This window comes from Dendronephthya gigantea, unplaced genomic scaffold, assembly GCF_004324835.1.
Source record: "Dendronephthya gigantea isolate DGI-Jeju-01 unplaced genomic scaffold, DenGig_1.0 000000F, whole genome shotgun sequence".
NCBI lineage: Eukaryota > Metazoa > Cnidaria > Anthozoa > Malacalcyonacea > Nephtheidae > Dendronephthya > Dendronephthya gigantea.
This window is the reverse complement of record NW_021163010.1, coordinates 1,900,048-1,911,150: the sequence shown is the minus strand read 5'-3', so window position 1 is coordinate 1,911,150 and position 11,103 is coordinate 1,900,048. Positions and strand designations below refer to the sequence as shown.

At 37.7% G+C, this 11,103-nt stretch overlaps 2 protein-coding genes across 7 annotated transcripts; both read right to left on the bottom strand.

The window, feature by feature from the left end:
- Nucleotides 1-1,670: 1,670 nt before the first annotated feature.
- Nucleotides 1,671-5,775, bottom strand: LOC114518662. Of its 3 annotated transcripts, none has more exons than XM_028538677.1 (4): nucleotides 3,538-5,775; nucleotides 3,224-3,349; nucleotides 3,012-3,134; nucleotides 1,671-2,693 (listed from the first exon to the last, which is right to left on the bottom strand). In XM_028538677.1, the coding sequence occupies exons 1-4, from the start codon at nucleotides 5,660-5,662 to the stop codon at nucleotides 2,185-2,187; spliced, it is 2,883 nt and encodes a 960-aa protein (XP_028394478.1). In that variant the 5' UTR covers nucleotides 5,663-5,775; the 3' UTR covers nucleotides 1,671-2,184. The 3 variants fall into 3 exon arrangements, with proteins under 3 accessions (XP_028394478.1, XP_028394472.1, XP_028394484.1); XM_028538671.1 differs by having other exon boundaries at nucleotides 1,671-2,706; nucleotides 3,013-3,134; XM_028538683.1 differs by lacking the exon at nucleotides 3,224-3,349 and having other exon boundaries at nucleotides 1,671-2,706; nucleotides 3,013-3,134.
- A 366-nt stretch (nucleotides 5,776-6,141) lies between these two features.
- Nucleotides 6,142-10,947, bottom strand: LOC114516457 (heterogeneous nuclear ribonucleoprotein A1-like). 4 transcript variants are annotated; one of them, XR_003686298.1, is made up of 6 exons: nucleotides 10,164-10,947; nucleotides 9,692-9,808; nucleotides 9,008-9,547; nucleotides 7,473-8,808; nucleotides 7,147-7,284; nucleotides 6,142-6,899 (listed from the first exon to the last, which is right to left on the bottom strand). XR_003686298.1 is itself a non-coding variant. In XM_028535951.1 (4 exons), exons 1-3 carry the CDS (start codon nucleotides 10,819-10,821, stop codon nucleotides 9,012-9,014), a joined length of 1,311 nt encoding a protein of 436 aa, XP_028391752.1. In that variant the 5' UTR covers nucleotides 10,822-10,947; the 3' UTR covers nucleotides 7,294-8,808; nucleotides 9,008-9,011. The 4 variants fall into 4 exon arrangements, 1 of the variants encoding a protein (XP_028391752.1); XR_003686301.1 differs by having other exon boundaries at nucleotides 7,473-7,712; XR_003686299.1 differs by lacking the exon at nucleotides 7,473-8,808.
- Nucleotides 10,948-11,103: the final 156 nt, after the last annotated feature.

The window sequence follows — 11,103 nt, the reverse complement described above, 5'->3', positions numbered from 1 at the left end:
ACCAATGACATGCACATGTAAACATTCAACTTTGGCAGTGGTAAATAATTTAGGCCTGTTTCAGACGTCGAATTTTTCAAGTGCGGAACCAAATGTTGATTACGTAACAGATGTTTAAGTTTAAAAACCGGTGCACACTAGAGCTATGTGCTTAGCAAAAAGTCATTCGCGGCAATTGGCTTAAGCCAGTTACTCTGATGTGCGGGCGACTTTTCCGGCGACTTTTGGCACGAATGACCAAAGTCGCCGGAAAAGTCGCCCGCACACGACAGCAACTGGCTTAGGCCATGCAATGGCCACGAATGACTTTTTGCTAGGCACATAGCTCTAGTATGCGCTGGCCTTAAGTTTGCATTTGATTTGGCACAGAAAAAGTTCGACGTCTGAAACGGGCCTTACTTTTGCCACTACTGAAATGTTTAATATAATATACACTTACCAGTATTTCAAGATCAGTCCCTAATACGATAATGTTATTTTCATACAACCCAAGGGGAACTAGGCAGAAATCTGCGTAGGAATGACTTTGAATAATTTTCTACTTCATGAGTAAAGACAGCAAAAGAATGCATTGTTTTATTTACTCCTACTGCTTTCAATTCTTTACAGCGTATCCGATGATTGTTCTAGCGTTTTTACTTTCGACTCTATTTTATTATGATTGTGTTTCTATAGACGTTATCGTCTGTAGGCACAATTTTTAATATACCTGCATGCATGATGGCATGTATAGCTTTATATATAGAGCAATATAGACTAATTACAGTTAACTTATGCCATCAATACTTGTAAACTGAGATATTTTTTAGTTACTATTAATAAGGTCACTGCATGAGGCGAACTTACCAGACGGCGACGCCAAGTTGGTAATATACTAATAGGCCTCGTTTTTACTGTGCTCGAGAATTTCTTTGTCACTCGTTATACAAATGTTGATAATACATAAAAACGCAAGAAATTAACAAGACAGAAATATCAATCATCTCATGTTAAAAATAAATGGAAAAGGTGCGTATGAACCAGTTATTTTTACCGTGGACACGAGTCTCACAATAGTCTCTCTTAACTTCACGTTTTAACCACATGTAGACGTGTTATTAAGACTGAGCCAACAAGAGTCATTTAAACGAACCGCTGTTTTCTGACTGCTTTCACAACAGAAGTGTCAAATATAGATGCAAGTATAAAAATGTATTCCGGAGCTTACCAGAACTGTCGTGAGCGATACAACGAAGTTGTAACCATATTGGTCTTGGGTATGTCGAAAATTGAGCTTCGGATTTGCCTCTTAAATTTTCACCATCCTCAGTACTTAAACTCCCAATCGAGCATTGATTGGTTGGTCTTAGACAAAAGGATAGTTAGGATTGGTTTATCTGATCAATTTAGAATTAACTGGTCTCATGAAGCTTCATTTGAAACTCAAGGTCAGGACCGACAGATAAACTATCTGTTTAATGTTTTCTCGCATTCATAAGCTATCTGTTTTCTCGCATTCACAGAAAACACAAACCAGGAATTTTTTTGGCCAGAGTCGTCTGCAAGCACTGATATATAAATAAACAAATGAATCCCCTGTTGTCCGCGTTTATACCTAGCCAACACACAGACGCATTTTAAATAGCTTTTCTTCGGTTGAACACATCGTGGACATTAATTTTTCAACCAACAAGCAAACTATTATATGTGAATATATATTTATATATGGCTTCCTAATGTCTATCTGGAAAAGACCACATGCCAATATTTTTTCCTGAAATGTACGTTTCGGCGGCCTAGTAGGGGCATCATTACATATCTCAAATATGAAACAACCCGATAGAGCGTAGGCTGGCAAAAGAAAGGACAAAGGACAAAACAATGAAACGTGCAGGGACCGCGGAGACGGGGGGGCTGGGGGGGCTTTAGCCCCCGTACATCTTGTTAAGTTTCTCTTAAAGTGCAGGAACACAGTTCTCTGAGCTGTTTTATTTATGATTTAGCCCCCCCACCTTCTGATACGCTCCGCGGGCCCTGACGTGTGCGACACAAGTATCCACAAGTATCCACATGTAGTGCTATAGAGTGCATGTTTTAAAATGATAATGGCAGATATATGGTTCTGCGTTCTTATTATTCCCAATTTGTGAGCATCTGATCAAGTTTATCTTTCAAATCACTGGATCATGACGTCATATAGTCACACTAAGGCAATTCCTCATACAGAGATTCTTTGGCTCCCTCACCGCCAGGCTCCTTACCCACAACTGTTACATAAGCTTCTGCCAAATTATTCGCAGACTTATTGCCCGATGAAGCATATCGTTCCTCATTTTCACCTCCTTCCAGAACAGCATAATCCCCCGTATCACCAGAAGCACCAGGTTTGTCTCTGTGTTTTAAACTTTGGTAATTTGCATCAATGGGAACTCTTTTGGAGCTGTCGAGCTGTGCGTATTCTGTTTCCACTGGTTCTTCATAACCACTCTCAGAATAGGGAACCTTTGGCAGTCTTCTGTTTCGTTGATTTTCGCCCACATACGCAGGATTTTCAATTTTACCACTGTTTTGCTCCTTGTCCTGTGGCGACGTTCTCCGATAGAAAAAGCAAGCAACAATCACGATTACTGTTACCAAGACAACCACTGCTGCTGCAACAGCACCAATAATGACTCCTGTGTTACTCTTTGATGACGAAGATGGATTGGATGAGCCTTGGTCCAGGGCGTAAGAAAAAAAATGGAAAAATCATTTTAATTCTATAAGCATAATATTCCCTGACTGCCAACCGTCACAATTTTCGCTGAATGAATACTGTCGGAGACTAATACGAACTAAGCCCGCTGGGGTGGTCGACCCATGTCAAAAATTCAGAAGAATTCAGAAAGTTAAACAACTCCCAACCCCTTACAAACATGAGCGGTGAATAGTTCTCAATTCTCCTGTGCACATGGTGAACTAGTCCACTCCGTAGAACAAGCAGAGCTCGTGTGTAACTGGTCTTTTGGTCCAACTGGTAATTCTATACTGACCTGTACATTTAGTTTTACCATTTCCTGAAAAACCAGGTTTACAGGAACATTTATAGGAACCAATAGTATTTTGACACGTAGCATCAGAATGACATATTGATTGCACAGCACATTCATCTTTATCTGTGGTAGAAAAATGTATAACATTTGCAACATTTCATCACAATTATAATAGATATTAAAGTGTTAATTGTTGATATTGTTGAGATTACCAGTGCACACTACTCCATTCCCGACATAACCAACTTTACAAGTACATATGTAGGAGCCAATGGAATTTTGACACGTGGCCTTGGAATGACAAGGTGATTGTTCGGAACACTCGTCCACATCAGCATCTAAAATAAAAATATGAAACATCAGAAACCTATTGTAATTCTGACTCAATGAAAGTGAGGAACTTAATGAAATTAGGGGGCGGGGGGTGTTTGCAGGAAAGCTCTAGGTACGAGGTTGGCAGATAACTAGAATAGCAGAATTTATAATTTTAGAAAATAAACCATTTGAACACAAGAACTGGTCTTACCACAATTAACCGTTGGTGCATCTTTCACGGCCGTGACAATCTGTAGTAGGGTAAGGTTTGTAAATGAATAGCATAACTTTTTCTCCGAAACTTCACCCCATGTTATTCCTTCAATGCCCGAGATAATAGATTCACCATACAGACACTCTATTTCAAACAACTGAAATCTGATTTCAGTTCTTATTAAATCGGTCAGTAATACATCATCAAGTTCTTTCAAACTCAACCCTTTCTGCGATAAAATTTCATCTAGGCTTTCTGTCTCGAACTGTATCTTTTTCATCATCGTCTTTGCCAAAGTATTGTTGTAAAATTTGTGGTAGTCTCTGAAGTTACTTGAATTGAAAGAATCTTTTGTTTTTTTAAACAAACAGAAATCAATATGATTTATAGATTTGATACTAAAAGAACTTGTAGTGGTTTTAATTGTCTTGAAGTTGTCTGGCTGTAAAGAAATTGAAACGCTGTCTGGATTAGTTTGAAGGCTGTACGAGAATGCCTTCATGACTTGCTTGAAAGATTGCTGTATTACAGCATCGATAATCTCAGGCCACTTTGTAGAAGGCAAAGCGCGTAAATCTGAATCATTTGGAAAGTATCGAGTGTATCCAATTAAGTACGTTATATTATGAACATTATAACGACTTGCAATAACTTTCAGTAACCATTCATGAACTGTAATAATAGTTGTTTGATCTGTGATTGTTTCTCCGTACGCTTTAGACAATTCTTTTCGTGTAAAACCATATGTCGTTAACATGTCGTTAAACATTGGCGCATAGTTTATGTAAACATACACTGAGGAATCAAGAGAAATATAATTGGTTATTATTTCAGGCACAGATAAATCTAGTATTATGTCATCCTGTCCGAGGCCAAAATTATCCCTGGTAATCTCCTGAAGGTGTGGTGTATCAATTAATATTCCGTCTGTGTAATTTAGTTCCAAAATATCAGCAATTTTAATCCAATCCATTTTAGTAACGCGAGAAAAAATCGTCAATACGCTGAGTTCTAAAGGATTTTCAATGTCATCTGTGTTTGATTGTACATATCCAACAGAACTGGACAGAACTAAGACAACAGGGCAACTAAAATCTTGAAGAATTGATTGGGAGATGTGAAACAAGGTTCTGTTCAACGATATTGCATCATTACAAGAGTTATAGCTCTTTAAATTTATAAACTGTAAAGCAAATAACTGGGTACTGTTCCAATTATACAATATTTGCAAATCTCTGGTGGAAAAGTTTGTCGCAAGCTGCGTGTAGTAGTGTAAAGGGAGACTAGTCCAGTACTCTGATCCATCATCATGATCATAATCATCGTCATCATCATCATCATCATCATCATCATCGTCATCATCATCATTAGCGGTCACATATCTTTTTAATTTATGAGTTTCAAACACTTCTTTATCCAAATCAATTTTTTGATAAGGTAGAATTAACTCTGAATCCAATTGGGCTAAACTGTAATCAAGTAAAGTAGCTTCGTCATTTCTCACAAGTTCAGCCAACTCTGAGCGACTTACGGCCAATAAATCAGCTCTACACTGAATAGCATACCAGGCAATATGGGGAAGAAAACTTTTCCATTCACGCAACGTTACATTAAATGATGAAATGCCGAGCTGTTCTTCTATTGATGACATAGTGATACAAAAATGATCGTTTAATGTTTTTACAACAGCTTCGTGCAAACCTCCCAAAGTAATTGCAGGTCGTGTTCGACCGTTCAGTTCTTGCCTTGTTTTACCACTATGATATTCGATCGAAGATATATTCAACACGTAACAATACGAACCACAATGGTAACCATTTAAATTACTTGTATTGAGAATAGAGTCTTCATATAGAATATTTGCCCTGGAAATGATCCTATGAACACTGCTGTTATGGATTCCAGATACAGAAATATTCGTTGCACGCCAAACATCCCAGGCTGTCACTCGAGAGAAAAATTCATTCCGTTCAGCAGGTTTGTAAAATGACGATGTTTTATCGTTTGGTTGAGGTAACTCTTTCAGTGGTGTGATGAACAAAGGTATTCGCAAACTCAAACAGTACGGCAAAACAGATAGATTAACTATCCAACATAAACAAACAAAATATCGCAACCACATCTTCGAGTGGGAATAAACCAGGCGAAAAGGTAAAAACTCAGTATTGATATTCCCAGTAAAATTCAATCAATGCTGTAGCACAGTGAAACAAAAAATTTGCTAAGTCATTTCAATTTCGGCACATTCATAAGCAAACCGTAGGCGTGAACGACATGGGGTAAAGTGAAATAGCTTTCATTCAGCCGTGACTGCAACAATGCAGAGGACCGACATTTAGATCATTCTACATATTGGCATACATTATTGCTTCAATTATATGCATGTGAGCAGGAATCATTAGAATTTCAAAAATAATTTTGCGATAAAAGTTTACCGCTAAGTATTGCATTCCATCGTATAAGATCTAATTATGTTTCAACGGATATTTCCATGGTTTCCGAGCCTTTGGAGTATATAGGTTCATGCAACCATAAAACCTTTGTTCGTGGCACCACTAAACCCAAGAGGCGTTTTACATTATCGATTGTTTTCTTAAATGCAAACCTTGATCCGTGTTTACACTACAGAGAGAGAGTGAAGAAATGAAGAATCTATAGATACTGCACTTCATGTTCGAACTTGCTGCCATGCAGCTTATAGCCATATAGGCGGTTTTAACTGTTACATTATTTAACCTTCCTTGCAACTTGAAATACAAGCATTTCGAAATACAGGCATACAAGCATTTCTCACTGACATTTCTTAGTATCTGCTAAGGTTTTCTTAGCATTTCGAACATGCACCCTTTACATCCCTCAAAATTTTAATTGCATTGCAAGTTGCAAGGAAAATTGCAGTGTAACACTTGACTAAGAAATTCTAGGCCATAATTGTCTGTCATAAATAGCAAAAGATTATCACTACCATACAACAAAAATGATATATAAGTTTTCATTGGTTTTGTTGCATCGTTTGTATATCAACAATGTCAACTTTATATTGAACGTCGCTCTATTGAAAATAAATTACAGCAGCTTGTGTGTACTTGCTCTCCGTTTCCATTATATTGAAACTTTTATCACCCGCGACCTCGCGACGGTACCTGCTGCTTTTAAACTAAATGCTTAGTCATAATGTGTTTATTAGGTTTAATTCTCCTTTTTTCTGTTGAAATTCTTTCCAGATGTGCTGCAGTAGTTTTTGTTGTTCGATTGAACAAAGGTGATGTTGCATTCAACTACGTCTTTTTCTTCGATCTAGCTGAAGCAACTTTGTTGGATTCGTTTCCATCGTTGCCGTCGAAGTCGCAGACCCGTGGCTAAAAAGGGTTAAGAATTTTAGTTGCTCAACTTCAGGCAGTCAATTTATGCATAACATTATTGTTTTAGGGGAAGTAGAATTGTGCTTGTGCTAAAATAGCTCCTTTTCCATAGAAAAATTTTCAGGTGTCTATTGTGCCTGGACGGTATATCGAAGCCTATACCTATACTAAGGAGTAAGGTTTGCTTGGGCAATGCTCATATCTTGACCAGATACTCACACGATCGTTAAGGTAAAAGACGCACCTGCTTTTTCCAAGTGACATACCCGAAAGAGTATTATAAAGAAACATCGACTTTTTGCGGTGAATTTGTTTAAAATGTGTAGCTTCATTTAATGTCTTCAGACTTTCCTGGAAGAGTACCATCGAAGCAGATTTGCACCTGTATAAATTGAATAGAAAATATTGTCACTAGAACGTTCTTCATGTTCTCAATTCGTGTACTCTTATTCCCTATCTATTCTTTATACAAACGCTGAACTGAAGTTTTATATATTGTACTATTCTTTAAAAAGTAGAATCATGAAATAGAAAAATTCAAAGTAGCATGTTACTCGTTTACTGACTTACTTTCGAGTGTTGTCTGTCTTGTGACATGTAAAAAATTCTACTTCTTAACTCCCTTCTTATTTTCCTCTTCTTCCTGCCTTAACTTGTTTCGGAAAGAGCAAGGCCGCACAAGAGGGAGAAATAATTCCTACCTACGCTGTACAAATGGCGGTTGAACGCCAACTTGTGGATTGCAGTACTCAGCGAGTATAACCGACAGCAATGAGAAGTCTGACAATGGCCGGGTTGAAATAACTCTGCCTAAAATGATTTCACAATCACGTCAATCGCGCCTGCTACTGCACTTTTGTACCTATGGACATGCAATCCAAATCTAACGTGATCGGTACAGGAACATGGTGATATGATTTTAAAAACAGTGCTCAAATATAACGGAAATAAGCGAATTTGATTATTTTTTATAGTGATTGTGAATTGTGTACGAAATCCACTGCCACTGGCGAAGGTGAACGATGACACCAAAAAATAATGAAATTATTTCGAAAATATACGGGCAAGGCAACCAGTGTCTAAACTAAAAAGAAAAACTGCAAAAACGGCTTTACCAGCTATAAAATAAATATCGCGGGGACTGAAAGCTATTCGTTGGGTTGTGTTTATACTGCACATGAAAAGATTGAGACAAGACCGTGAAAAAATATGATAGGCTAGCTCGGAGTCTGAGCAGCGGTGCGACCTAGGGCGCTATTATCATTCAAGGTGAAAGAAGTGCACATTATTAATATTTTATTTCAATAATACATTGCGATTATTCTCAATTACTCATGACATTTCACCAAGACTTCTTGCTATTTAACACTACCTTTATAGTTGGTACAGTTTTTAATCAACGACCTGCCAACTCTTCAGTTAATCGGCTATATATATGGAATGTAGAGGTTCAATATGCATTACATAGAATAACCAAGTCCCTGCGTGAATCTATCTGCCTTTTATTTTGAAAAAGATTGAAGTACTGAACTGAAGTACGAAGTACTAAACTATTTCTCATCAACAGCTTTTTAGAAGGTTCCTACCTATTCTGAGAAAGAATCCAAGACACTTCCGTATCATGCAGTACCAAAAGCTCTAAACTGGTTTAAACCTGATTAAATTTTTATGAAATTTTATTCTAAAAATCATGCTTGCTCTATAAAAGTTGGCAGGTCTATGATTAAAAATTACTCCACTGACTGATAAAATGGATATTACACACAAATTTAATGACTAAGCTATTTAAAACTGACTAAAAATACCAGTCCATCTTTGAGAGTGAATTAACTGCCTTGTGCTTCTTGCAACTATTTTAAGCTGTGTTCTAGTAACTCACTTCCCATTGCTATTTCTGTCCCTCAATCTAAATAAAGTTATACATTAATTAGTACATCTTCACTTCTTTTTTGCCTGGGATCTGCTAACTGTGACTAGGAACTAAAACTTTTAGTTAGATATCGATGCAGAATAGGTAATATTATTGTGATAGGTAATTTAATGGGGCATTGACTATATCAAATCCACAATCCTTTATGATCATTCAAAGTTGGACACATTCTTACCTTTTCAATATGGCTTATAGCCTCGATTTGTGGAGCTTGATGTATTTCTTGATGGACCATAACCAGATGAAGACTGGTCATAAGCACCCATTTGACTGTTACTAGTTCCCCCACCATATGCATTATATAATGCAGCTTGGAAATTTGCTGGATTCATACCTGCAGCACCAAACATAGCACTCATTGCATTGGCATATCCTGACATATCGCCCATGTTACCTGCACCTTGGTCACCATACATAGATGAATTTTGAGATCCGTAGCCAATTACACCATCACTTGATGTTAGATTACCAGTATTAGCTGTTTCATTGGAATAATTTTGTTTATAATCACCACCACCAGTTGATGACCCTCTATATGAGTCACTGCCACGACTTTGTCCACCCATACCATCACTACTGCCTCTTGCATTCATCCCCATATTACCCATTCCACCACCCATGTTACCCATATTTCCCATTTGATTCATAAACATGCTCATCATTCCAGCCAAAGCCATTGGATTCATGTTGAATCCACCACCAAAGCCTCCAGAACCTGTATACAAAAGAAAATATGTGATACTATCAAAAATGAAGGAAAAACGTCTGAAAAAAAGATGGATAGAATATAGAAGGATGGTAAAAATATTGCTTCAATTAAACCTATTCTATACATTATTTGAATGTTTCTATAACTAACCTCCTCTAGAACCTCCACCATTATTTCCAAAGAAAGGCATTCCACTACCACCAGACATTCCCCCTTGCATTGACATTTGACCAGCACTACTGTTGTTGCCTCTCATTCTGCTTGAACCTGAAACAAATATCAATATTGAACAATTATCAAATGAGGTTTAGCATAATATGGAAAATGAGCATGGCTTTAAATATCTGCGGGCGAAAAGCGGAGGTGAGAACCACACAATGAGAACCACCATGCACCTTGTCCACAACTCACAAGTCTTGTCTACCTTGATAATGCTTCATACCGTCAAGACAACAACTTCATTGCTACTACATTTTAATGTAAATGATATTCCTGAATAACTGGTTACTTTAGTTTTTTTTTACCACTTGTGACCTGCCAAAGCGGCAAAGCCTGGTGTAACTCAACTTTTCAAATACTGTTCATATATAAACGAACATGTAATAAAAATTTGAATACCAACCTTGATAACTATCACGCGTATCTCGTCTACGATCTTCAAGTTGTCGTCTTGTATATCCATAATCTTTCTGCTCCTTTTTCATCATTGCCATTCGTGTCTCAGCCCGACGAACTTCGACAGTTTTGGTTCTGATTTCAAAATACTTTACAGAGCAGATTTTATCAACGATTTCTTTATCATCAAACATGACAAAACAAAAACCTCGAAGTCTATCGTTGTTTTCTCGATCTCTCATGATCAAAACTTCTTCTACCTTTCCATGGCCTGCTTCTTCACAGAACTTAGTGAAGCAATTACGAACATCTTCCTCAGTTGTGGCACTGGCAAGGCCACCGACAAATATCTTTAAAGTATTACCCGTTTCCTCGGCTTTAGACGATTGTGCAGTTTCTTCTTTAGCGACTGCACGCTTCGGCTCGACTTCTTTGCCATCGAGGATATGTGGTTTCGCTTCCAAAACCGCATCGACAGATTCAACGCTTTCGTATGTAACAAACCCGAATCCTCGAGACCTTCTTGTATCGGGAAAACGCATAACGACAACATCGACTGTTTCGCCCCAGCGGGAGAAGTAATCTTTAAGACTTTCTTCGGTCGTATCAAGATTTAAACCACCAATAAATAGTTTTCGCAGCTGCTCAGTGTGAAATGGAGGCATTTTTAGAAAACGTTTGTTGCAAATTTATCTTCTATTGTAGTTCCAAATGTTCTAAATTGTGTTTCAAAACACGCCGAATTTTGTTGTAAAGTACGCTGAACACGCTTTTCAGTGACTGCACTCGCAACTTTGATAGTCTGATACATCCTAATTTGGTTTAACTTACCATATAAGGAATGATATCAAGTCTTGTGACCACTTGTGACAAACTCTTACCCAGAGCCCGCGATCCAATGGTCTTGTAAAAAAGCGGATGCGGATGACGGGCAAACGAAATACGTT

What these genes read in the sequence shown, in the direction of transcription:
- LOC114518662 (XM_028538671.1), bottom strand. Translation starts at nt 5,662, where the DNA reads ATGTGGTTGCGATATTTTGTTTGTTTATGTTGGATAGTTAATCTATCT. An exon ending in TGCACCAACGGTTAATTGTG is followed by an intron (nt 3,350 to 3,537) that starts GTAAGACCAGTT and finishes TTTTTATTTTAG; the next exon opens with ATGCTGATGTGGACGAGTGT. An exon ending in GAATGGAGTAGTGTGCACTG is followed by an intron (nt 3,135 to 3,223) that starts GTAATCTCAACA and finishes TTTCTACCACAG; the next exon opens with ATAAAGATGAATGTGCTGTG.
- LOC114516457 (XM_028535951.1), bottom strand. Translation starts at nt 10,821, where the DNA reads ATGCCTCCATTTCACACTGAGCAGCTGCGAAAACTATTTATTGGTGGT. An exon ending in TACGCGTGATAGTTATCAAG is followed by an intron (nt 9,809 to 10,163) that starts GTTGGTATTCAA and finishes TATTTGTTTCAG; the next exon opens with GTTCAAGCAGAATGAGAGGC. An exon ending in TGGTGGAGGTTCTAGAGGAG is followed by an intron (nt 9,548 to 9,691) that starts GTTAGTTATAGA and finishes TTTTGTATACAG; the next exon opens with GTTCTGGAGGCTTTGGTGGT.